We start from the raw sequence: 23,941 nt of genomic DNA, 5'->3' as shown, positions 1-23,941 counted from the left end.
TCGTTTATAAATGAATCAGTTCTTTAGGCCGAGTCATTTTGCCAGCTTCTGGTGATTTTTGTTTCATGTTTTAATTTTTACATTTTCAAGCAAGGATTAATAAGCTAAACAAAATATTCTTCATTAGAATTATATTGATTCTTTTTTTTTTATGAGCATTGCACATCTGAATACTGAAAACACAGTAAAGTTTCACCAAGAACACAAAACAATTTAAAGAAAGGACCAAACGTTTATTTTCTTTTTCCAAATGTCATTCATCACTATTAACATAATGACCAGCAATGAACAAACAGAACAGTAATTGAAGTGCAAGAGAATAAATGTTCCTGTAGGGTAATCTAAAATAAAGCTCTAGAAATCAAAATGAAGACACCACTCTAGGGTTATTACTGTTCTCTAGATTAACCATTAATAGGTGTGCGTTTTGAGTCAAATTGTAATATGTAAAAACTTGATTATAATATTTATATTAATATATAGTTATTTTTCTGTCCAAATAAATGCTCTAAATCAATGTTTCTCTGCAGCCCTACAGAGTTTAGTTCCAGACCTGCTTCAACACTCCTAAAACAAGCCTAAAGCACTCAATTAGTTTGATCAGGTGTGTTTAATTAGGGTTGGCACTAAACTGTGCAGAGCTGCGGCCCTCCAGGAACTGAGTTTGACACCTGTGCCTTAACCAAACACACCAGATTCAGATCATCAGCTCATTAGCAGAGACTGAAAAGCCTGTAATGGATGTGGCAGACAAAGGAGACATCCATAAACATGCAGTGCTGGTGGTCCTCCAGGAACGTGGTTGAGAAACACTGCTCTAAATGGTGATATTTGAAAACAAATGATCAGAAGTGTATAAAAAAACCTTAGTAAACGCATACCTAATTATGGAAAATCCTAAAAACTCACAATAACTTAATTATTATTGAAACTGAGATGTATTTTAGGGATGAATGGTAATATTTGAAGGGTTTTGGTTGGTTAAAGTTGTCACTGCTACAGTAAACAGTAAGTTGTAGTTTATAAATAGTTTAATATACTAAACGCTAAAAGTTTATACAGATTCGTGGAAAAGTGTAACGTGAGGAACATCTTTTCACAGAAAAACAGCCTGTGCAGATATGAACAAAGTGCATGGGGGAAAAATGTCCACTTATTGAGGCGTTTAAGTTGAAAAAGTAAAAAAACAAGCATATTCATTTACTTTCCATACATGATGGGGTTTAACAAAAGAGAGTGTGTGAGAGAGAAACCAAACTCTGGCATTAACCATTTAAGGGATTCTCCACCCAAAAACAAATGAGAACTCATATGGTCAACAATTAGACTTTTTACTGTGTAACAGATGTTTTGAAGACGACCCAATTATATTTGTGAATAATAATAAATAGCTATCTTTCGGTTATCTTTCCAAATGACATGATTTTTGGGTGAACGATCCCTTGAAGGTCACATTCAAACACTACGTAGATTAAAAAATCCAGCCAGTGTTTCTCAGCATTGCACCTGAACTCCAGAGTGAGATTGTTTGGGTCTGCTAGCTGGTTTTTTATCTGAAGAGGCGATATATGCGAGGAAGGCGTCCATCTTTACTGGAGAGAGCGGCTTGAATGTCCTCATAGGAGGGCAGTTCTGTCAGATCTCCCAGAGCAGCCACTGCTGGTTTACTGCGCAGCATCTTCATCGTAACTCGCTTGATGTCACTGGCTGTGACTGTACCTGAAACAGAAGAGTGACGTGGGTTAAGAGAGGTCTGCAGCAAAGAAGTCGTTGGCTTGATATTAGAACTACACATACAATTATACAGTTCAAGTCAGAATTATTAGCCCTCCTGATTCATTAGCCCCCCTGTATGTTTTTTCTCCAATTTTTAAGGAAGAGAACATTTTTAACACATTTGTAAACATAATAGTTTTAATTATCTCTAATAATTGATTTATTTTACCTTTGCCATGATGACAGTAAATACTATTTGACTAGATATTTTTCAAGATGCTAGTATTCAGCTTAAAGTGACATTTCAAGAGTTCCCACTTAGATATGCTTAGCATTTATAGAAGGTTTGGCATGCTGTCCCGGGAGTGAACCCTGAGCTTGAAGATATTTGAGCCCAGGGCTCCCGCCCGGTCAATGAGCATATCAGGAGATCCGAGATCAGGTAGGTCTCGAGAGCTCCTCCTTTAGAAAAGGGAGGAAAAGGAGGAGATGTGGTGGAAGGGGGGATTCTGCCAAAACGAAGATAGAGCAGTAGGGAGAAAATTAAATATTTATAATAAACGGGGTTCTTACACCTTTTCCAACTTTAAATTCCAGCACTTCTTAAGCACTTTCAAGGAGCATTTGACTGCTTTTCCAACACCTAAGAACCCCGGTTAATTATGTTTATATTTGTTGTATGTACTTTTCACATTTAAATCCATTGAGCTTTTAAAAAAAAGCACACAATATGACATTTCAACTTAAATTGAGTACTTAGCATAGATTTATTGTGATAGTTCACTCAAAAAGGAGAAAAAAAAATAATTTAAAAAAAGTTCAGTTATTGGATGAAGTATGTTTTTAAGTCTCTTTCTACCTCAAGTTGATATCTCAAGAAATGAGCTTACAGTCAGATTTTGTTTGGGTATAGTACCAAACTTTAATGACCAGTCGTTCATAATGTGTGCATTGCTTTTTTTTCATTTCTTTTTTTTTTACAGTCATTGGATTGACATTTCAGGTGCAAAAATGCATTCTGGGTAAATGTCTCCTAAATACGTAGGAAGCTAATAGTGCCAAAACAATCTGAATTGGAATTGTGTTCATTTGAATTCTTAAAATTTACATACCCAATATTTGTCTTTAATTCAAAACCAAAAAAAATCTGAAGTTTAATAATAAATCTGACTTAAAAACTAAGTTGTCTTAAATTTCAGATATTTAATAATCAAGTTCAGAAAAACAAATTCAAAACATTTCTAATAGGACATACAGTATTATTAACTTACAAATGTTAATAATTAAATTTAACACAATTCAAATTCAGATTGTTTTGGCTGATTATTAGCTCCATAAATAAGCGCATGCGGTGAACATTTTGCAATGAAAACTGGTCGCTCAACAACAATTTATGCACTCGCACATATGCTCCCAAATATATTTTGAGGTCACATAGATAAAATAGTGCGCATTGCAACCCAAACAGTCACAATTTGGAACCCTGCAAATTCAAATGTAAGCAGGTTCAAGCATCGTCCAAAATCTAAGCACTTTTCTAACCTTGAAAACAATATATTAAAAATCAAGCATTTTCCGCGATTACAGCACCCGTAAGAACACTGAGTAAACTAGTATCACTCTGATTGGATAATTACTGATTACAGATGAGCGGCCAGATGAGCTCAATCTTATCATGAGCTCCTCTCAAAATAAGTTTAAGAAACTTCACTTAAAGGCTTAACTAGGTTAATTAGGCATTGCATAACAGTGGTTTGTTCTGTAGAAAATAAAGAAAAAATGCTTAAGGGCTAATTATATTGACCTTAAATGGTTAAAAAAAAAAAAACTGTTTTTATTCTAGCTGAAATAAAACAAATCAGACTTTCCTCAGAAGAAAAAATATTATAGGAAACACTATGAAAAATTCCTTGCTCTGTTAAACATAATTTGGGAAATATTTGAAAAAGAAAACAAAATTCACATGGAGGGCGAATAATTGTGACTTCAACTGTACATTTAAAGTGTTATCTTCGTTGTCTAGGCATTATAACATTGACAACTTATTTACGATTGTGTCCAGACAACATTTATATTTGATTTTGTTTAAGTTGTGCACATTGAGATCTTTTATCTATACAACAAAAGTCTCGATCTACAAAGGCGAACTCTTAACTATTCTATTTCTATTTGTAAGCCAACCAGCACTTTGAAAGCACATACGAGGACCAATCAGGATCATCTCAGAAGATCTGCGATTGTAAATGAATGTTTAAATTGGTGTCAAACATGACAGGAATATATTTTCATGTAACAAGTTGATCCAAAAGCAGCATTTACCGTATGTTCTACGATTTAAAGATCTTTTTGGGAGGGGAAAAAAATAGTAAATTCGATGGTTTAGAGGAATTATCACATTTATTTTATTGAAATGTTCCACTGTTTGTGTAATTTGACATTTAAAACAGTCAGCTTGGTTTTTTTACAATTTTAAGTGGATCAAAGACATTTTTGGTGTTGTTAAATAGTTTTTGGACCACTTTGATGAAAGGATTTGATTCACTTTATATTGTGAAGATGACGATAAAACCTAAATCTTAACATCAGCTTAGAGAAAAACTTATAATTCCGAAATGGTTCGATTTTATATTTCTGCAAAAAAATAAAAATAAATAAATAAATAAATAAATAAATAAAAAAGACCAGCATTTAGTGTCCCGTGAGTAGGGCCAGACAGAATCTGCGGACGTTTTTTGCTATTTCTGCAGAGAATTTTGGTAAAAATCTGCGAATTTCTGCTGAATTATTTTGGGAGTATTATAACTAAAACCTTGATATATGAAATAAAAATGTATATATTTTTTACTTTTAATGTCTACAATGCAAATCCAATTACATCCACTTTATTCAATAAACAAAGCAAGTCTCTCATATACTATATCTACTAAAAGACAGAAAATAGTACTTCACAAACGGCATTGTACATAAATCAGATGAACATTTTCATATTAGTCAATAATCTTGCTGTAATTAATTTAAAAACGGAATAAATATAGATTCACACACATTTACACAAGTAAATAAACAGAAAAAAAAATTGCGCAGATTCCATGTGGGCCTACCCATGAGCCTTCAGAAAAGTGCCTAATATGCAGATTTCCTGCTTAAAAAAACCAAACAAACAAAAAACCATTTCTTATTACTATTATTAAAAACAGATGTGCTGCTTGTCATTTGTGGAAACAACTTTACTAAACAGAGTTAATAAGAAAAGAATTTCATAAAAATGAAAGCATCCTTGCTGAATACAAAAACGCACTATTTTTTCCTGAAGCTAAACTTTAGTTAATTAATTTGAAATATATAAATAAGCTAAACACTTATTTAGGCTTCATTCCCTTCATTCATACTTACTGATGAGCTCACACAGCTCGTGCGGCAGCTTCCTCTTGCCGGTGGCGAGCACTTGTCGACCCACGTCTTCAAAGATGACCGGTCGAGACTCCAGGTTCATCATGAGCATGGACTTGAGCTGCGTTTTAGCTCGCTCCAGCTCCATCTGCACAAACCACACATTTCAGCTCATCAATGCAGCTAATGCTGACTAACTTCTCTTATTACAGGCTCCACACTTACTCAATTCATGCACACACATTTGAAGTCAGAATTATTAGCCCGCCTGTTTTTTTTTTTGTTTAAAGGAGAGAAGATTTTGCCAACACATTTCTAAACATAATAGTTTTAATAACTCATTTCTAATAACAAATTTATTTTATCTTTGCCATGATGACAGCACATAATATTTTACTAGATATTTTCAACATACTAGTATTCACCTTAAAGTGACATTTAAAGGCTTAACTAGGTTAATTAGGCAAGTTAGGGTAATTAGGCAAGTCAGATTATAACAATGGAGATGACAATTTAAAAAAAATAAATTGCTTAAGGGGATAATAATATTGACCTTGAAATGGTTATTAAAAAAATTAAAACTACTTTCATTGTAGCCAAAATAAAACAAACAAGACTTAAAATAATAAGAAAAAATATTATAGAAAATTCCTTGCTAATGAAATTTAAATATAAAGATATATATTTGCACATTCAATATACTAGATGTTTACAATAATGTTCATTCCTGAAAACCTGTTTAATGTGCGAATCGATCATAATAACACGTGATAGACAAAGGCTTCACCTCTCCTGCTGTCCCGGTCATCTGAATAAACTCCCTAGTGATGATCTCCACCATTTCCCGCACCTACAAAACGAATATTTGAGAGAATGTGGTGTATTGCAGGAATATTTACAACATAGAAGTAACTAGCGAACCTGTCTTGGGTCTGCGCTGGCATGAATACACAGCAGACCGCTGTCTTCATAGCTGTGATGGTACGATGTAGCGTTGTACATCCAGTGATGCCTGTGCAGGTCACAAACAAAGCATGACAAATGATTTATTGGTGCCTTTGACACGCTGCTTTAAAATCTTTCCTAAACATATTTTTTGACCCAGCAGTTTGAGCATGTATCAAACATTCAATGTGAAAAATAATACTTGGAAAATCCATAAAAGCATGCACACATATCAGTCTAAGATGGGTGTTAAAACGCAAAAATACATTTTAAAGTACAATTAATTTAAATAAATGTAGCTATTTTGGAGCTATTATTGTTTTTATTGTATTATTAATAATAATAATAGTTTTGAATTGAACTGAGTAGTTTTTCTCAGAAATTGTAATTTACAAACAAAGAGCGTCAAAGGTTGCTCTGGCCACCCTGGCGTCAACAGCCCCTTTCACACATACAGACCTTTCCGGAAAATTACCGGCAATTTTCCAGGAAGGTTGTATGTGTGAACAGGTCCTTTTTGAAAATACCGGTAAATTCGTTCTGGCTATTTTCCAGAAAGAGAAGTTGTAACATTACCGGCAATTTGCCAGAATGCTGCGCTGTGTGAATGCAGAAGGAAGATTCCCGTAATAAGCGCGTGCACGTCTAGAACGTGCTGACGTGAGACGTCTGCTTTAGCCAATCACAACAGTCAGACGCATTTACGTCCGCGCGGTTTATGAGAATAAAAACCTTTGAATATTTTTCCAGACACATTTAGCTGCTAGAAGTTAGTCAGATCACATTTATATGTTCTTCTTTATGCCAACTGTCTAAATAATCATCGATGAGATGCTTATGATAAGCCGTTGTTTGTTTACCTTCAAGCTTTGCGTGCGCCTATGAGCGCCTGCAAACGCACATATTATGAACATCTCGACATGCGAAAGTGATCCTGCGAAAGTTGTTCACAATATTGATCATCCACAGAGTTTGTAATTTAGTCAAATGTTTACAAATACAAGCGCAGCCGTTTAAAGCTCATTTGTGGTGAATGATGTCAGAATTTACCGGTATTTTGGAATGGATGTGTGAATGCTCTTTTCCGGAAAATTTCCGTAACGTCCTCGCCTGTGTAAAACTGCGCTTTTTTGAATATACCGGTAAAGTCGTTCCGGAAATTTTCCAGATATTTACCGCTATCACTGTGTGAAAGGGGCTAACGCCCTCATCTGAAATGCCTTCAGCTCCGGCAGCGAAAGCGTTAAAATTGGCTACATCCAGCTGTATTTAAAGGGGCCGTTGCAGCATATCATATCAGTTACATTCCCGCATAAAACATGCTTTCTAGCGTGAAAAGGTTCCACACTTTTTATCAAATTCCTTTAACAATGGAAGATCAAGTTGTATGTGGTGTGGCTTTGCTCCACTTAATTATCCAGTGTGTCCATATGTCTGAAATATTCTGAAGCAGCAGTACTGTTTTGTATTGTCGCATAAGATTCCAGCTTTTTTTAAAGAAAAAAATAATGTATATATATATATATATATACACACACACCATTATTGCACATCAGTAACTCGCCAGTAACATAGCTCATTACCATAAAGTTAACTTGATTTCAACTCTCCTCGCCGCCCACACCGGCTAAGACGCGCCGCGCTGCTCCTCGCCGCCAGCTTACATTGAAAATGAATGACTTCCGTCTATTTTGACGCTCTCGCGGCTTTCAATGTGAACGTACAGTAAGTAGTTTTATAAATGTACACGAGTATATTTTTAGTGCTGTATTAGTACTTTTACTCCACCACTTTCCTTCAATCTGCAGTCACTACTTTATTTTTTCGTGTCTATGGGGATTGGCTGAGTAGTCTTGTGATTCCTGTCCAATCAAATGGCACAGAAGGTAAAAATCGTATCATAAAAAACTACCTCGGGAAATGGGTGATTTATAATCGCAGCAAACAGTTTGAAAGTGTTAAAAGTGCACAAGATGTTCAAAATCTTTACATGCATTGACCCAGAGACTGTTTAGATGCATGTCACTGATGAAAAGATGACTGATGTTTACTGCATGATGACTAAAATGGTCTTAAATACCCAGCAGGCACAAGACGTCAACATGACGTCCTATTGACGTTGTACCCCAACGTCATGGGGACATTGCATTTTTTTTGGAAATAAAAAAATCAGGTTGACATCAGAACCCCGATGTTCAACCTAAAATAACTTTAGAGCCTTAATGTCCCACGTCTAACCTAAAATCAACCAAATATCAACGTCTGATGATGTTAGCTTTGTGTGGATGTTACCTCTATGGCGTCTATCAGACAGTGGATTTTGGTTGCCAGACCTGACGAATAAATATCAGTATCTGATGTCAATATGACATTGGTTTAAGACAGGGGTCGACAGGGGTCTCAAAACTTAAAGGGCCATGACACCCCCCACTTTCAGTTAAAGTCTACTTCAGAATTTTTTCAAAAGATGCTTGATTAATGGGCGTGGAGCTCCGCGAGCATCGGGCAGGAGTGGGCGTGGCCAGCAGGGAAGAAGGGGAGCGAACGAAGCTAGCTCACAAAATGAGACAAACCGTGAGGAGACGCATGAGTTTATAGTTTACAAAGTTAAAATGCAAAGAAATGAACAGTGATTTAATGCCCTGCTACATTTGTTATTCGTAATTTCATATACACATAACCACAATTTATATAATTATAAAGATAAGTGTGTTCATGTAAACCCTATAAATGGGGACTTCTCCCTCAATCCCCGTATCCAGCAGACTCAGTGCAGCAGGTCTCCTGACCTGTCTATTTTAACCATTAGCCCTGCTTGTAATCTGGAGGATTTAGGCAAACACAGCAGCACGGCGATGTGTCTGAATGTAAACGAACTCCTGATGAAAGTCAGCGTCCTCCATTCTCTAATTCTCGTGCTGCTCTCCCGACAAAAATGCTAGCAGCACACACACAGCTTTGCTGTATGATCGGCCCTGACAAGATCGCGGGGGAAAACATGCAACAAACCGCGTGGATCGTGGAAACAAACGCATATGAGCCTTCATGAACGGCTAAATACTGTGTGCCCGTGGGTCCGTGATAGAGCTCGGGCTTGACTCTGGCAGGTCTGGCAGGTCTGATGAATAATTAAGCAGCCGGCTCTTCTCATAGGATAAGAAAACTCCGCTGTGAATAATAATGAGAAACCGACGCGTCATCATTGCACTTGCAGTACTACGCTGCGTCGCCGATTTTGATCCCGCCCCAAAAATCATTTTAAAACCGGAAGCTGAAATTAGCGGACAAAAGCTCAAAATTATCCAGTTTTCCCCACAATTAAAGCTGACAGGTGCTAACATTGTCTTAACTGATGCTCAACACACACACATCTGTTAATATAAAAAAAAAAGTTATCCAGGGTGTCCTGAACCTTTAAATTGGTTAAATCGATTGACAAACAAGATGGGGCATTGTATCAGTAGATGTTCAAAGGGGAATGTGCTTAAAAAATAAAAAATTCGACAGGTGCATGTGGTGGGAGGGGGGAGTTATCACGAACTGAAGATGGGAAGTGTAGAGGCGATCGCGAACTGAAGAACGGGGCAGGGCGGAGGGGAGGTAAGACGATTGCGAACTGAAGAGCGAAGTCTTAAATCTAACTAAGAAACCAGCAGACACCCTGGTGTGATTTCAGAGCATGAAGAAATAAAGACACACCTGTTGAGCACATTCAGGTAGAGCCGGGTGAACATGCCTTTTCCAGGCCCTCCGGCAGAGAAAGAGCCTCCGCCTCCCATCATCATATTGAGGACAGCAAAGGGAATGAAGTCCTCTTCCTGTCAGCCACGAACAAACAAACATCAGCACACAAGCAGTTTCATAAAACCTTAAATCAAATTAATATGAGAAACAAACCAAAAAGGAGCAGCTCTCCAGCCCGATCATGATGTGTGTGAGTTCAGGAATGGGTGTTGGACCCAAACTCACATCGGACATGTCCTTCACCATCTGACAGCACATAATAAGATTAGAATCAGAATCAGGAGCTTTATTCACCAAGTGTGTGCAAATTTGTGGGTCTTTTTTTCAGGAGCTCAGGGTACATGCAGTACATGCATAAATATCAACACAAGAACACACAATGACATTTAAATAAGTAGAAAATAAAGTAAACAATAGAAATAATATAGAGATGGTTTATGTGCAACATGTGATGTGTTGACTTTTTTAACTGTACAAGAAATAAAAATATTTATATAAAAGAATTTACAATTAAGTGACTTTATTGGTTACAAAAACCATAAACAGTAGGGGTTGTCACATCCTTGATGACAATATTTTAGTACACTGTAAAACCCAACAGTCAACTTTATCTAATTAAATGAGTGTAGTTAACTCAAAATGTACTGAAAGTTAATTCTACTCATGTGAAAAGAGTTTTGAACTCAGTGTTGAAGGTAAAGAGTTAATTAAATACCTCATTATACTCATGGATTAGTTTATTAACTCAAACGATTTACATTTAGTCATTTAGCAGACGCTTTTATCCAAAGCGACTTACAAATGAGGACAAGGAAGCAATTTACACAACTAAGAGCAACAATGAATAAGTGCTATAGGCAAGTTTCAGGTCTGTAAAGTCTAAGAAGGAAAGTATTAGTAGTATTAGTTTTTTTTTTTTTTTTTGTGGCAATCGGTTACCTTAACTAATTGGGTTTTACAGTACTCCATTGGTTTGAGTTCTCTTCATTTATTGGGTTTTACTGTGCTCAAATTGCTTCATTTACTCAAATGGATTAAGTTCACAGTAGTCATTAGGATTAGTTTTTGAACTTAAATGGTTTGTGGCAATCAGTTTCTTCAAATAGTTTGAGTTACCTTAACTTTTTGGGATCAACAGTGGTGTTTTTTTGCAAGATACTAGTATTTATCTCCAAGTGCCATTTTAAAGGTTTGACTGGGTCTATTAGGTTAACTAGGCAAGTTAGGGTAATTAGGTAAGTCATCATATAACAGTGGTTTGTTCTGTAGACTATTTAAAAAAGAATTTCTTTACTAATATTAACCATTACAAAATCTTTTAAAACAATTTTATACTGATTAAATCCAGCAAACAATTCTTTCCAGAAAAAAAAATCATAAAAAAAAACACTATGAAAAATGTCCGTGCTCTTTTAAACATCACTTGGGAAATATCTGAAAAATAATTATTTCTGAACAATAGAATTGTTGCGTTTAACTGTACTCTTTCTTATATATATATATATATATATATATATATATATATATATATATATATATATATATATATATATATATATATATATATATATATATATATATATATATATAATTTTTTTTTTGCAGTAGTTTTTTGCAGTAGAATTCCTTAAATTTTAAGTAATTAAAAAAGGGTTAAACATAACAATAATGTTAAACATTTAACAATGCATGAGTGTAAAATAATCTGACATTGAAAGAAACAGCGACAGTTCATTTTGCTGTGGCGACCCAAGATTAATGAAGGCACTAAGCTGAATAGAAAATGAATGAATAAAAGAAAGAAACAGCTTTCACAATGAAATATTATCTACATATTTTAAAAGGAAATATGCAGCTGAGAGAAACTATATGGTAAGATGATTGAAAACAACGAAGAGACATGCTGCAATATTAACAATTTATAAAAATATCAGCATTTCACCTCAAATCAGAGTCAGACTGCTGATCATAACTGTTTCCAGCCTGATCTCACAAGGAAACATAAGTATTTTGCTTTATGTCAGTTTATTAGCTAAATTGTACGAGTTCAGTCGTACCCAACCGCCATTAGGAGATGAGCAAATCGTAGTGAATTTTCCGAATGAGATCATATGAATTAGCCACTAAATCAAAACGTTCCAAATTGCCATGTGTATGATTGTGTTGTTATTTCACATAAAGACACAATTTTATTTATTTTACCATAGGAACTCCAAAACACTTCATTGAGCATGGAAACCCTGTATTTAACAATGTCTCAGAAACCCTCTCACCTTTACGATGCCACCCGTATATTGTGCCACAGAGCGGTCGACGTTGGTAGGCTTGCTCTCGCCCCACACTGGCTGAACATTCAGGAGATATTTTCTGGCGCACTGAACCAGCTGCTCGTGTTCGATGCCGACGCCGGCCAGCACCATTCTCTCCGGGCAGTAATAGCTCTGCAGGTACTTGTGAAGCAGCTTCTTGTCGATCTTCTCCACATTGTCAGCAGGGCTGAAGCGCGGCAGGCCTACGGTGTTGCCCCTGTATGCAGCCTAAACATTGAAGAAACTGTGAAATGAAGACTTCGACAGGCTCTCTACACAGTGTTCACTAATCCCAAGGTTATGGTTTTGTATTTTTAAATTGGTTAACTTGTAAAAAACATTTATTTATAGTTTAATTGTTCTGTAATTAAATACAAATGCAAGTTTATGTACACTAGTAAAGTATTTCAACAATTCAGACAAAATCATTCATAATAACGAGGATATATGTAAGGTCAAATATACATTTTTAAATAGTTTATATTACTCTACAGCAGGGGTCACCAATCTCATTCCTGGAGGTCCGGTGCTCTGAAGGGTTTAGCTCCAACTTCCCTCAACACACCTGCCTGGGTGTTTTAAGTATACCTAGTAAGACCTTGATTAGCTTGTTCCCGTGTGTTTGATTAGAGTCGGAGCTAAAATCTGCAGGACACCGGACCTCCAAGAAAAAGTTTGGTAATCCCTGCTCTACAGACTACCAGTTCTATATTATTATATTATGTTATATATACACATTATATATATGTATGTATGTATGTATGTATATATATATATATATATATATATATATATACATATATATATATATATATATATATATATATATATATATATATATATATATATATATATATACATATATATATATATATATATATATGTATATATATATATATATATGTATATATATATACACGCACGCACGCACGCACGCACACACACACACACATACCATACATACATACATACATACATACATACATACATACATACATACATACATACATACATACATACAATAGGACCTGCCTGACAAAGTGAAGTAGACCAAAAGATCCTCAAAAGCTAGAAATCATGCCAAAATCCAAAGAAATTTAAAGAAATAAAAAAAAATACTGAAAAGAAAATAATGCAAAATCTGTTATTCTGTCCAAGTTTACCCCATTTACCCATCAATTAATAATTAATAAATAATTACAGGGCTCGAAATTAACTTTCTTACTTGGTAGCACCGGTGCTCACAACCTGAAATATTAATATAATATAATATAAGGAGCACCAGAAAAAATTAGGAGCACCCACCAAAAATGAATGATATATTTGACAAGTTGTATATTAAGGGATTTATTGTATTTGAAAACAACATCAATTGGGACTAACAAAACCCAGAACAACTATCTAACTAATACTGTGATGACTTAATATTTGTGCAATAATTCCAAAATGAATGTTGAATAATTATAAAATATCAATGATGACAATGATGATCATGATGACAATAATACTAATAATGAATTATATTTCTCATCATGCTGTCTTGAATGTGCTTTAACGTAAGTTATCTGCTAGATAAAGTCCTACTTCTACTTTATGAAAAATAAATTTATGGTTTGCATCAAACATAAATGAAGCATTGTAGTAAGAAATATTTATTTTGTACTATTGTTTTTATATGCATGTCAATTTAATAAATAATAGTTCAGCTACAAAACAAACAAAATAATATAATAAATCATTCAATTCATTGCTGAAAGCGGCAAAGCATCTCAAGAAAGAAGAGACAAAAGAAAGGAAGAAAAGTCTCACTTTTAAAAGTTTTGGTTTCGGTTCGTGTCATTTTAATGCTCAGCCTCGTTACGCGCTGAATTACATTTTTCTGTGTTTGCGGAAAAGCATGCGAGTCAGCCGGCCCAATATGAGGGGGCAGAGCAGGACACTACGGACAATTTAACCTATCCAATTCACCTGTACCGCATGTCTTTGGACTGTGGGGGAAACCGGAGCACCCGGAGGAAACCCACGCAAAGGCAGGGAGAACATGCAAACTCCACACAGAAACGCCAACTGAGCCGAGGTTCGAACCAGCGACCTTCTTGCTGTGAGGCGACAGCACTACCTACTGCGCCACTGCCTCGCCCGAGCTCCTAATATGTCCCACCTATTTTCTAGCATGCATGTTAATGATTTTATAATGGTTGATTTTTTCAGATTTTAATTTCCATTGCTTACAGTGCTCAGCATATAAGGAGTACACCCCTCACAAAGCTATGCTTTTAATAGGAAGCTTTACAATATTATATTTGTGCATACACATTAGATTAGTCAGTACTGAAGCCAGATCAGGAGCTCATCTAACAAAATAACTTACGGCAACGGTCCAAAAGTTAGTACACCCAAATTTATATGTTATAGAAAAATAATAAATACAAATTAAAAAATGTAAAAATTGTCGAATTTAATTGTATTCTTTCTCAATTTCTAAATATGTTTGGTGACTAAAATATTATTTTAATAAATATATCAGTTTAATAAATCTGTTTTGTTTAAATGCACCAAAATACATTGCCTATATTCACTGAGAAATGGATAAAAATATTCTTTCAAAATAGGGCTTACTCAATTATGCCGAGCACTATACATGAGCCCACTGAAGGCAATTAATGCGTTAAAAACTGTGTATTATGAAGAAAGAGTAATCCTTCCAATTTGTTTTATTACAATGAACGAGAACTAATCAAAATTGAAGACATCCACTGTACATTTTAGTTAAACAAAAAAAATTCAAGAGTGCAGAGGTGGTCTTACAGCATGAATCATTTCTGTCAGTAAAGGCTCCGGGTCAGGCCTCATGTTCAGATCCTCCAACTCAAACCGAACAGCCATTCTGGCCATCTCAATCTCCTCATCTGAAGAAATAACAGAAATCAGTCAAAGCAAACCAATGAAGACAGCAACTCATTGTTTGTTTCTCAATACTAATGACTCACTTTGCGGACACCTTTCTTGCCAAGTTACCATGTTAGAATGACCATGAAAAACTGCAATAATACTGAAAACATCCTGTGAGAAATGAGACGCTTCAATCTTCTTGGTCCTTCACGAGTTTTCAGGGAAAATAAACAACATTGATAAACTTTAAAGTTATTGTTTATTTTTTTTGGCATGTATGAAAGCCTTACAAACATATTTTTTAATTTTCATGTGAACGTTTACTTCAACCGCCTCATTTTGAGAACTCCTGAGATGAACAAGTCAAATCTCTTAAGTGTAATAAGAAATATAAATATAAAATGCTGCGTTTCCCTCATTTATGTAGTTGCAACGATTTGTGGGATTTTATGCAACTGCAGCACTCAAGTCTGCATTAGATCCTCAATAAGTGAAGTTTATTTATAAACAAATTTCGAGAGGATGACGTGCTAATGATTGCTTGCAGCCGTTCCCGCATTAATCAATTTATGATTCACCAATCAGACGATTCCTAAGCTGCTATAAATACCCAAAAATCCATATAACAACCATCTTCGTTTTGAAGAATCCCCTACTTCCACCCATACTCCTCCTCCTTTCCTAGATGGGTGGCATGGGGGCCTAGTGATTAGCACTGTTGCCTCACAGCAAGTACGTCACTGGATCTAGTCCTTACCAAACCAGTCGACGTTTCTGTGCATAATTAACACGTCCCCCGTCCCCCCCATTTGACTAATTCAAATCATCATCATAGACATGCTCCTAATAAGTAGTTATTTCTTAATAGCAGTCACTATCTGTTCATTAGCTACTACAGCACGGGAGTTTTCAAGATCTACCAGAGCTCAAACTCCCCTCTTGACTTGCAAACGGAAGGGAGGCCCAGGCTCTAGGAGTTTATGAGCTCAGGGCTCTCTCCCGGGACAGCAAGCCAAACAAGCTTAAGTGTGAACTCTTGAACCTAACATTAAAACCTGAATGAATTAGTTGCGTTTCAGCCACTAACCTAATAAACGAGGCTGTAAAACCGCATCTGACAGGAGATGCACTACTGTATCCAGACCCTTCACCTCAGCTGAAACCGCATACATGGTTGTGTCCCTGTAAAAATGACACAGAAATCAAGCATGTTAAATAACACGAGGATCAAAAAAATCTAAAGAGCATCAAACACGCACACGATTTGGCTATTCTTGTGGGGAGAACACTTGAAAAAGTCATATTTTGAAGAGTCAAACCCCGTAATCTAGTGATTTTATTAGTAATAATTAATTAATTAACTTCAATGAACATGTATTATATAAACATAGGCATCACTTTTTCGGATAAACACTATATACTGTATAATTGAAGTTGAACTATATTTATATTGCCATACACAACACTTTAACCTTTCTGATTTTGATGGTAATGTAATAACCTTTGGTAAAGCTGCTTTGGAACGATAAAGTGCTAAACAAATACACTTGAATTAGGGCTGGGCGATATGTCAAAAAAAATCTAGGTTTTTTATAAAGTTTGACCGAAAAAAAATCTTTTTTAATTGTGTAACTAGTCAACTTAAAACATTACAACAACATGACTAAAGTAACATTCTCTTTATAAGTAACTTGAAAAACCATCAGGTTAAGGAACATTGTATTTTAAATGGCCATGCCATACATAAATTGGTCAACAAGGTGTAAATAAATGTAAAACAAATTCACAAGTTAAATACTGTTTTAAATAAAAGAAGATTTGAATAAAATATTTGTGTAAATATTGCACTTGCAGGAATACAGAGGTATTTTTTTGCAAGTTTTGTTGAGCCTAGGAAAGATTTTCTGTCAGCTCGGCTTTGACTTTGTCTTCCTCTGATTGAATGACAGGTTGTAATGCTGCTGCATTTTTCTTAAAAAGATACAGTGGAAGTAAAGGACTGAACATGGAAACTGTAAAGCCTAATTTAACCCAATGCGTGAAGTTGTGGACGTATAGCAGGAGCAAATACAAGCACCAGATGTGTGTCAAATATAAAATAATATATTTATTCTATTTTTCTTTTTCCCCCCTTTTAAATATCGATCATTTCATGCGCTTTGCACCACTCTCTGTATTATGCTGACTGATCTGTCTGGTTTTCAACTAGGTCCGCTAAATGACGTCATGGGGGCGGGTACTTTCGCTTTTCATTACTACAGCTGCTGAGCTGCTGCTCACCTCTGCTCGTGTTCAAACCAAAAGATCAGCGCGGTTCAAACTAAGATTGGCGCGGTTATTCACATGGCAGGATTTTACGTCCTTCATACATGTTGAGATCGAGTTTATCGACTTGATGAGGGAATATGTCTTGACAATCCACACAGACGTGACTCAGACTAATGCAACAAGTAAAATCCTACATGACTTCACGCTTTAACAGACAGTCAAGCAGGTCGCACTCCAGAAGCGCCGCGACACGGCGCGCACATGACAGTTTAAAGGATCACACACCAGACGAGCACATTCGCATGATATTTAACATGAAACTATTTAGATGGCGCTCTGTGGCGTGGCTGAAATATGAACTGCGTTCTGAATCGTGGCTGGGCGGCGCCAGTGTGTGTATCGAACCTGTTTAGAACCTAAAATCCATGGCGCTGCGTGGTGCGTCGCCAAACGGCACTTTTGGTGTGCGACCTGCTTCATACAGAAAGTGAACCAAAGGGCATTGGTGCCATTATAATGTATTAAATATTTTTATAATATAAAAATTGCAATTTCTCGATTTAATATAAAATTAAATCATCGTCAAAACGTAAATTCGAATTAATCAAAAAAATCACCCAGCCCTAACTTGAATGAATGAATTCACATAGCCGCAATGATTTTTATACTGTACAAACTGTATATTCTATCCTCCTACCCCTAAACTCAACCGTAACTATAAACATTCTTCATTTTTACATTTTCAGAATTCTGTATGATTCAAGCAAGTTTATCCAATTTAGGTCCCCATGAGTCTGTGTGCATGCATGTTTAAGTCCCCAACACACCTGGATGTTTGGCAGTCACATATCCCTCCATGTTTCTCAAGTGTCAGCAGAATTTCGTCTTTACTTCCGAACTGGGCTGTAGACTTTAAATCAGAATAACAACGTCAAAGCAATGAAGTATAAAAACCATCAACGAAACCCAACTCAAAATATTAACACTTACAGAAAAGGAAAGCTTTTCCAAAAAGTGTGCAATTCCACTGGGATACTTTGCTTCATGACGTGAACCTGAGTTTACCAAGACTAAAAACAAAAGGGTGAAATAAAACGCTCAGTACAAAGGGTGTTCTGTGGCCAGTACCATGAAGTTAGATTAGCTGGCTAGCTAAGTTCAGTTTCATTGATGTACACATATAGAATTGTCTATCTTTGTTTTAACTAATCAGAACCTGTTACCTGAATCGCACCCTTTCTGGTCTTGTGTAAAGAGTATAATTGTTATTGATTTGTGATTGTAAGCAGAGCGGCCTAGGAAAGCATTGCAAGTGTTGAAGCTGGCTTCTGCTAATGAAACTGCAAACTATCTTCAGTAAACCTTTTTTATTTTGAATCTCTCCTCTTCATCTGACAGACTGGTCATTGTTTGGGTTAATACTTTGAATAATCCCCACAAGATCCTGCGATATGACTGTTGTCAATGATCACAATGAGATATCGATGCTGAATCAATATATTGTGCAGCGCTAATTTCCACCAATCTTAAGTTTAAGCCAACATGAAGGCAGCTCGACTTTTAATCACTCTTTATTGCCATTGTAATCCTCAGCAGCCGAGTTACCTTTGTGGTACTCAAAAACCCAGAATAAGTGCAAACTACACTAAAACTTAGCTAGCTAGCCAGCTGATTCAGCTTCATGGTACTGCCCCTTGCTCTTATGAACCAAACAACATCAGAAAACGACACAGAACTTACTTCCAACTGTACAGAATTGCCCAAACTTGTTCTGCGATGCAATTTTGAGTCCGTTTTCTAATGTGGTGATTTTAGTCTCGTATTTCTCATGTCCGTCCACTGAGGCGAAGACAGGTTTGGGGATGCCGGGCAGCGGTGTGGACAGAGATACATTGGGATACGAGCTGCCGCTGCTGTACTGTCGACATACTGCGATGCCATACCTGCATATCAATAAACAACAATACAGAGGATTCAAAGACTGGAGTGATAAATTTACACCAGGGGTTCTCAACATTTTTTCCAAAAATTTTTTTGAAGGCCCAAACTGATTGTCTATCAAAAATGCTTATTTTAAAGCTTTATTTGTTAGCAAAACATTTTTTTTGCCTTCTATAATTTCCTTATTTTTCTACATCATTCTATAAAAAAAACTCGAAACATTGTGCATTATATATATATATATATATATATATATATATATATATATATATATATATATATATATATATATATATAGGTGTATGTAAGTATATATTAATAATAAAAAAAAAAACGCACAGACAGGTTCAAAGCTCCTGAATTCTTTACAACTTCAAAGTATTTGGGCCTTTTCTTCAGTAAATTAATCTGACAGGACTACAAGAGAAAACTGCTGCTGCTTTGAATTAGACTGACTTCTATTCATCTATCGATTTATATCCATTAAAATAAACCACGTAACCCTAAATGTAAAATACAGTAAAAACCCTCTAAATCTGTTGAAACGCATGGATCTGAAGACGGTTTGGTTTGTAGCTGAACAATATTGAAATTCGCTGACAGGAACAGAGACCACCGTGTCTCGCTAGATCCTGCTGTACGGACATGTGTCAGTAATAAAACACTCACAAGATGTTAATTTGGACAACTCTGCAGATATTTTAAAGTGTTCACAGAAAGAGAGCATGCATAGTTTGTGAATCTACAAACTTGTGCAACTCTGAAGCCACCTTTCCACTGCACACAACAAGTGACAGACCAAAAGTCATTTATTTCCAATGGAGAGTAGTGCGGGAGCTGAGTGGAGTTCCGATCATCTCCGTATGCAGAATATTCAGATCCGAATTGAGCTGCGGATCCGCTGAAATATTTTAACTCCTGCGACTAGACTATATGCGACCGGCCGACCGGATGTGATGTATTTCAGTGTGTGATGAGAAATACTAGTTTATTTGTTTTTTTTTTGTTTGTTTTTTATCAAGTCTATAAAAAACATTTCTACTCATAAATGTAAGTAATGAAGCAATAAAAATATTTTTTTTTTTATGTTGTCTCTACATTTCCTCCAATATTTTAAGCTGTCTATGGCCCCGTTTACACTAGTGCGTTTTAGTTTTAAAACGGCGTTTTAGAATGAAAACGATCCGTGTCCACACTCGCGTTTTACCCAGCGTTTCTGAACTGCTCTCCGTCCACACCAAAACGCTGAAAACGCACATCACATGACCACACTCACACTCTCGGGCAAGCGCTGCAGCCCATATACCCAGATGAGAGCTCTGCTAGTCGGACTTCTCATCAAGCATCTCCCGCTGGATCTAATCTCACTATATTTATTAAGCGGGATATTTCATTCATCTTGTTGTCTTTATCTAACGACATATTCCCTGACTTTGGTCATTGGAATCTATTACTTGTTCTCAGGTAACGTGTTTTGGCTGAGCGCAAAGATAAGTTAATGATTAATGTAACCACGTAGCCTACATTCTGTATATTGACTGATCGCTTGCCTTTATTTCCTATAATGTATAAACTTATTGTATGTTATACTTTTAAAATGGCCATTATCGATTATTAAAACTGATACTCAGCAAAAGAGAGGGTGTGTTTCGTATTTTCACTGAAATTGAAAGGAGGCAGTTGTTATCGGCTCCGTTTTGTTATAAATGTCCACACAGTGAAGATGACGCTCATACATGCAGCACGACGCCTCAACATGTTTGCTGTCTAAGTTGCTAATATTAAAATGAAAATAGGCAGTTCCTTAAATCATGTTTACATTTTATTGTTAAGAAAGTGAAACATTGAAGCCAGGGTGATGTGAATGAAGTTATAAAGTACACTGTTCCCTTTAAAGTGTCCTCGGTATAGTCTGCTTTTCCATATCAAACTGAGAAGAAGAGACTGCAGCCTTGATCAAACTTGCGAAGTCTGAACTTACACGGAGAGAAAGCAGGACTGAACTGTGTGTGTTAGGCTACTTAATATTCAGGAAAAGCCCCAATCAGAGAGGCGAACGTCTGCAGCCCCGCCTCCGTTTTCAGATGTCTCCATTTTCCATCATCCACACTGAGACGGAGCAGCAGCGTTTCAGAATGAAAACGGCCTCTCCAGCGTTTTCGAAACGCTCCGTTTTCGGCGCTCGAGAACTCCGGCGTAGTGTGGACGGTTGGCGTAACCGTAGCAAAACTTATGCATTTTCAAACTAAAACGCACTAGTGTAAACGGGGCCTATGAGTTTTTAGTATACATTCAACCATGGTGAACGCACAGAGAATAATGGCTCTTGCTTTTTTTCCACTTATTTAAGCTGCAGTCACCCTAGAGTTTGTGTGTGCGAAATTCTGTTGTACGGCGCTGCGAAAAAAAGAGCAGGATTAAACGAAATGATTACACATTAAAAAAAGCGAGTGATCGATTTATGTTTAAAATTTCTGTCCAGAGAGGTCATGTTTTGATCCTCGATTGGTCTCATGCAGTCAAGTGATGCGATTTCGCAGGTCAGAGTTCACTAAGCTTTTGCAACTGCGAAACTTGACCATGACCTTGTGTTTTCGGTCTGACGCATTCGTGTACGTAAGAATAGAAGTCTATGGGGAGAAAAGTCCAGTGCGACCACAGCTTATTTTGGACACTGCGAGAACAGCTTGTCTGTTCTGTGCAACCGCCACAAGGGGGCGTATTCCGACAGTCGTGTCCAAATGTCATGTGCTGTGGAAAGGCGGCTTGATACAGTGTTGCAGTTGCAGACATTATTATAACTCTAATCCTCGTTACATTAACATTTGCATGACTGTTTGCTTTATACAACTGAGAACGTAGTCCTAGTTGTTGTGCAGCGGTTGGAAATTTAAGATACAGTTATGTCTGTAATAAACAGTGGGGCTGTTTTTGCCCCAAAACGGAGTCAAGGAAACTTGGGTGTTTACAATAGGCAACACCCTACTGGGCTGCAAGGAAGTGCAAAGTAAAAACAGCATTGCAAACTAACAGTTGAATATATTATATATATATATCTTTTTGCTCTGCCTGAAATTTATTAATTTTTTTTTTTTTGCAATTCTTTTTTTCATTTTTTCTCAAGACCCAATCTTCCTTTTGCAGTTTGGCAAAATTAAGTTTATTTCTTAAAATCAAATTTTTGCTTTGCGATTTTAATTTTTTTTGCTCAATGCTTCTTTTTTGCTTGCAAAACTTTCTTTTGTTTTACAAGTATATATGGCCCTAGATTGACCCCATAGGTGTAAGCATTATCTAAATCAATTTTAGATAGATATAAATTGAAACTAAATAGATTGCTGCTTGTTTTACGATATGCTGTAATAAATTTTCTTTTACCACGCAAATGTAGACATTGCATGAAACATTAGCTCATGAAAACTTGAAAGTCTTTAAAAAATCATGGAAAAGTCATGGAATTTTAGTAGTTAAAATGTGTATGAACGCTGTTACCTTTACTCAAGCATATTTTTGCCCAACAGTCACTTTCATTTGGGTTAATAACATATTGGAGTGTTTTTTACACATTGGATTAGGGTTGGTTTTATATTATTATGGATAAACTGCCAATATAATTTTAGAAATGTAGTATTTGCTAATTCTAAACAGGGAAATTATATTAGCAGCCAGTGACATTGGGGTAAAGTTAGTTTAATATTTGGACTTTCACATTAGTAATATATTTTCATAAAAGTATTCTTTGCTAATACTAAATAGAGATCAGATTAGCAGCCAATGACTATCAAACAACGTTGTCCACAGTCTATTAAATAGTGCTAATGCTGTTTTGAAGTCATGGTAAACAATAGAGGGTGCATGTCACAAGTTGCCACTGAACGAATGTGTGAATATAACATCAACTTTACCTCAATGCCAGTGAATATCATCGTACAACGTTGTTCACAGTGTATTAAATAGCGCTAATGTTGTTTTGAAGTCATACTTGGATGTGATTTCAGACCGAATATTGAAAATACCATGGTAAATAATATAGGAAGGTTGTCAGACGTTGTCACTGAATGAATGTGCAAATATAAAACCAACTTTACCTCAAGTTTTACACCCCCATACTGACCATTGTGCAGGTTTCTCAGCATTAAACAACAACACAGTTAAATGAGCAGGAATAAGAACATTAATTTATCCACACCGGGAGTTGTGAGATTTGCTGTCAACACAATTTAATGTTAATTTGATTGAAGTGGAGGAAAAACACGCGAGATATTGTACGTCTCCAACATTACCGCCATAAAGCGACTTTATAAGGCGCAGAAAACATACGAAATACATTATTTTACGAAGTCAGAACATACATGTTGCCGCACCTCGAAATGTGTAATGCATTTCATCACAATGGACATTTAAAAAGACTTTAGAGCAAACCTTTGCGCTCGGCTCCAGCCCCTCAGTCTGGACATGTGAGCAGCCATGTTGGATTCTATTTGACCATGAGCGTTGCCCGGAAATGATCATTAAACACTTCCGACACTTTTTTTCCCCCTTTTTTCTAAACAGACAGCATCTGGGTAGTTTATTTCCTCCCTGGCACACACACACATATGTGTGGATGTTTCTCAGAGATGGGTTGCGGCTGGAAGGGCATCCGCTGCTTAAAAAACATGCTGGATAAGTTGGCGGTTCATTCCGCTGTGGCGACCCCGTATTAATAAAGGGACTAAGCTGAAAAGAAAATGAAT

At 36.2% G+C, this 23,941-nt stretch overlaps 1 protein-coding gene across 1 annotated transcript; it reads right to left on the bottom strand.

The window, feature by feature from the left end:
* Positions 1 to 905: 905 nt before the first annotated feature.
* pmpca (peptidase, mitochondrial processing subunit alpha) lies at positions 906 to 23,689 on the bottom strand. Its single transcript, NM_001007442.1, is given in 13 exon segments — positions 906 to 1,719; positions 5,110 to 5,254; positions 5,894 to 5,956; positions 6,028 to 6,118; positions 9,751 to 9,869; positions 9,949 to 10,041; positions 12,069 to 12,332; positions 14,913 to 15,013; positions 16,084 to 16,178; positions 18,092 to 18,174; positions 18,255 to 18,334; positions 19,005 to 19,207; positions 23,628 to 23,689. Coding segments are annotated over 13 exon segments (1,554 nt in total). The 5' UTR covers positions 23,675 to 23,689; the 3' UTR covers positions 906 to 1,549.
* Positions 23,690 to 23,941: the final 252 nt, after the last annotated feature.

This window comes from Danio rerio, chromosome 5, assembly GCF_052040795.2.
Source record: "Danio rerio strain M-AB ecotype USA chromosome 5, GRCz13ab, whole genome shotgun sequence".
Lineage (NCBI taxonomy): Eukaryota > Metazoa > Chordata > Actinopteri > Cypriniformes > Danionidae > Danio > Danio rerio.
Note: the sequence above shows the minus strand (reverse complement) of the source record. Positions and strands in the feature narration are given on the sequence as shown.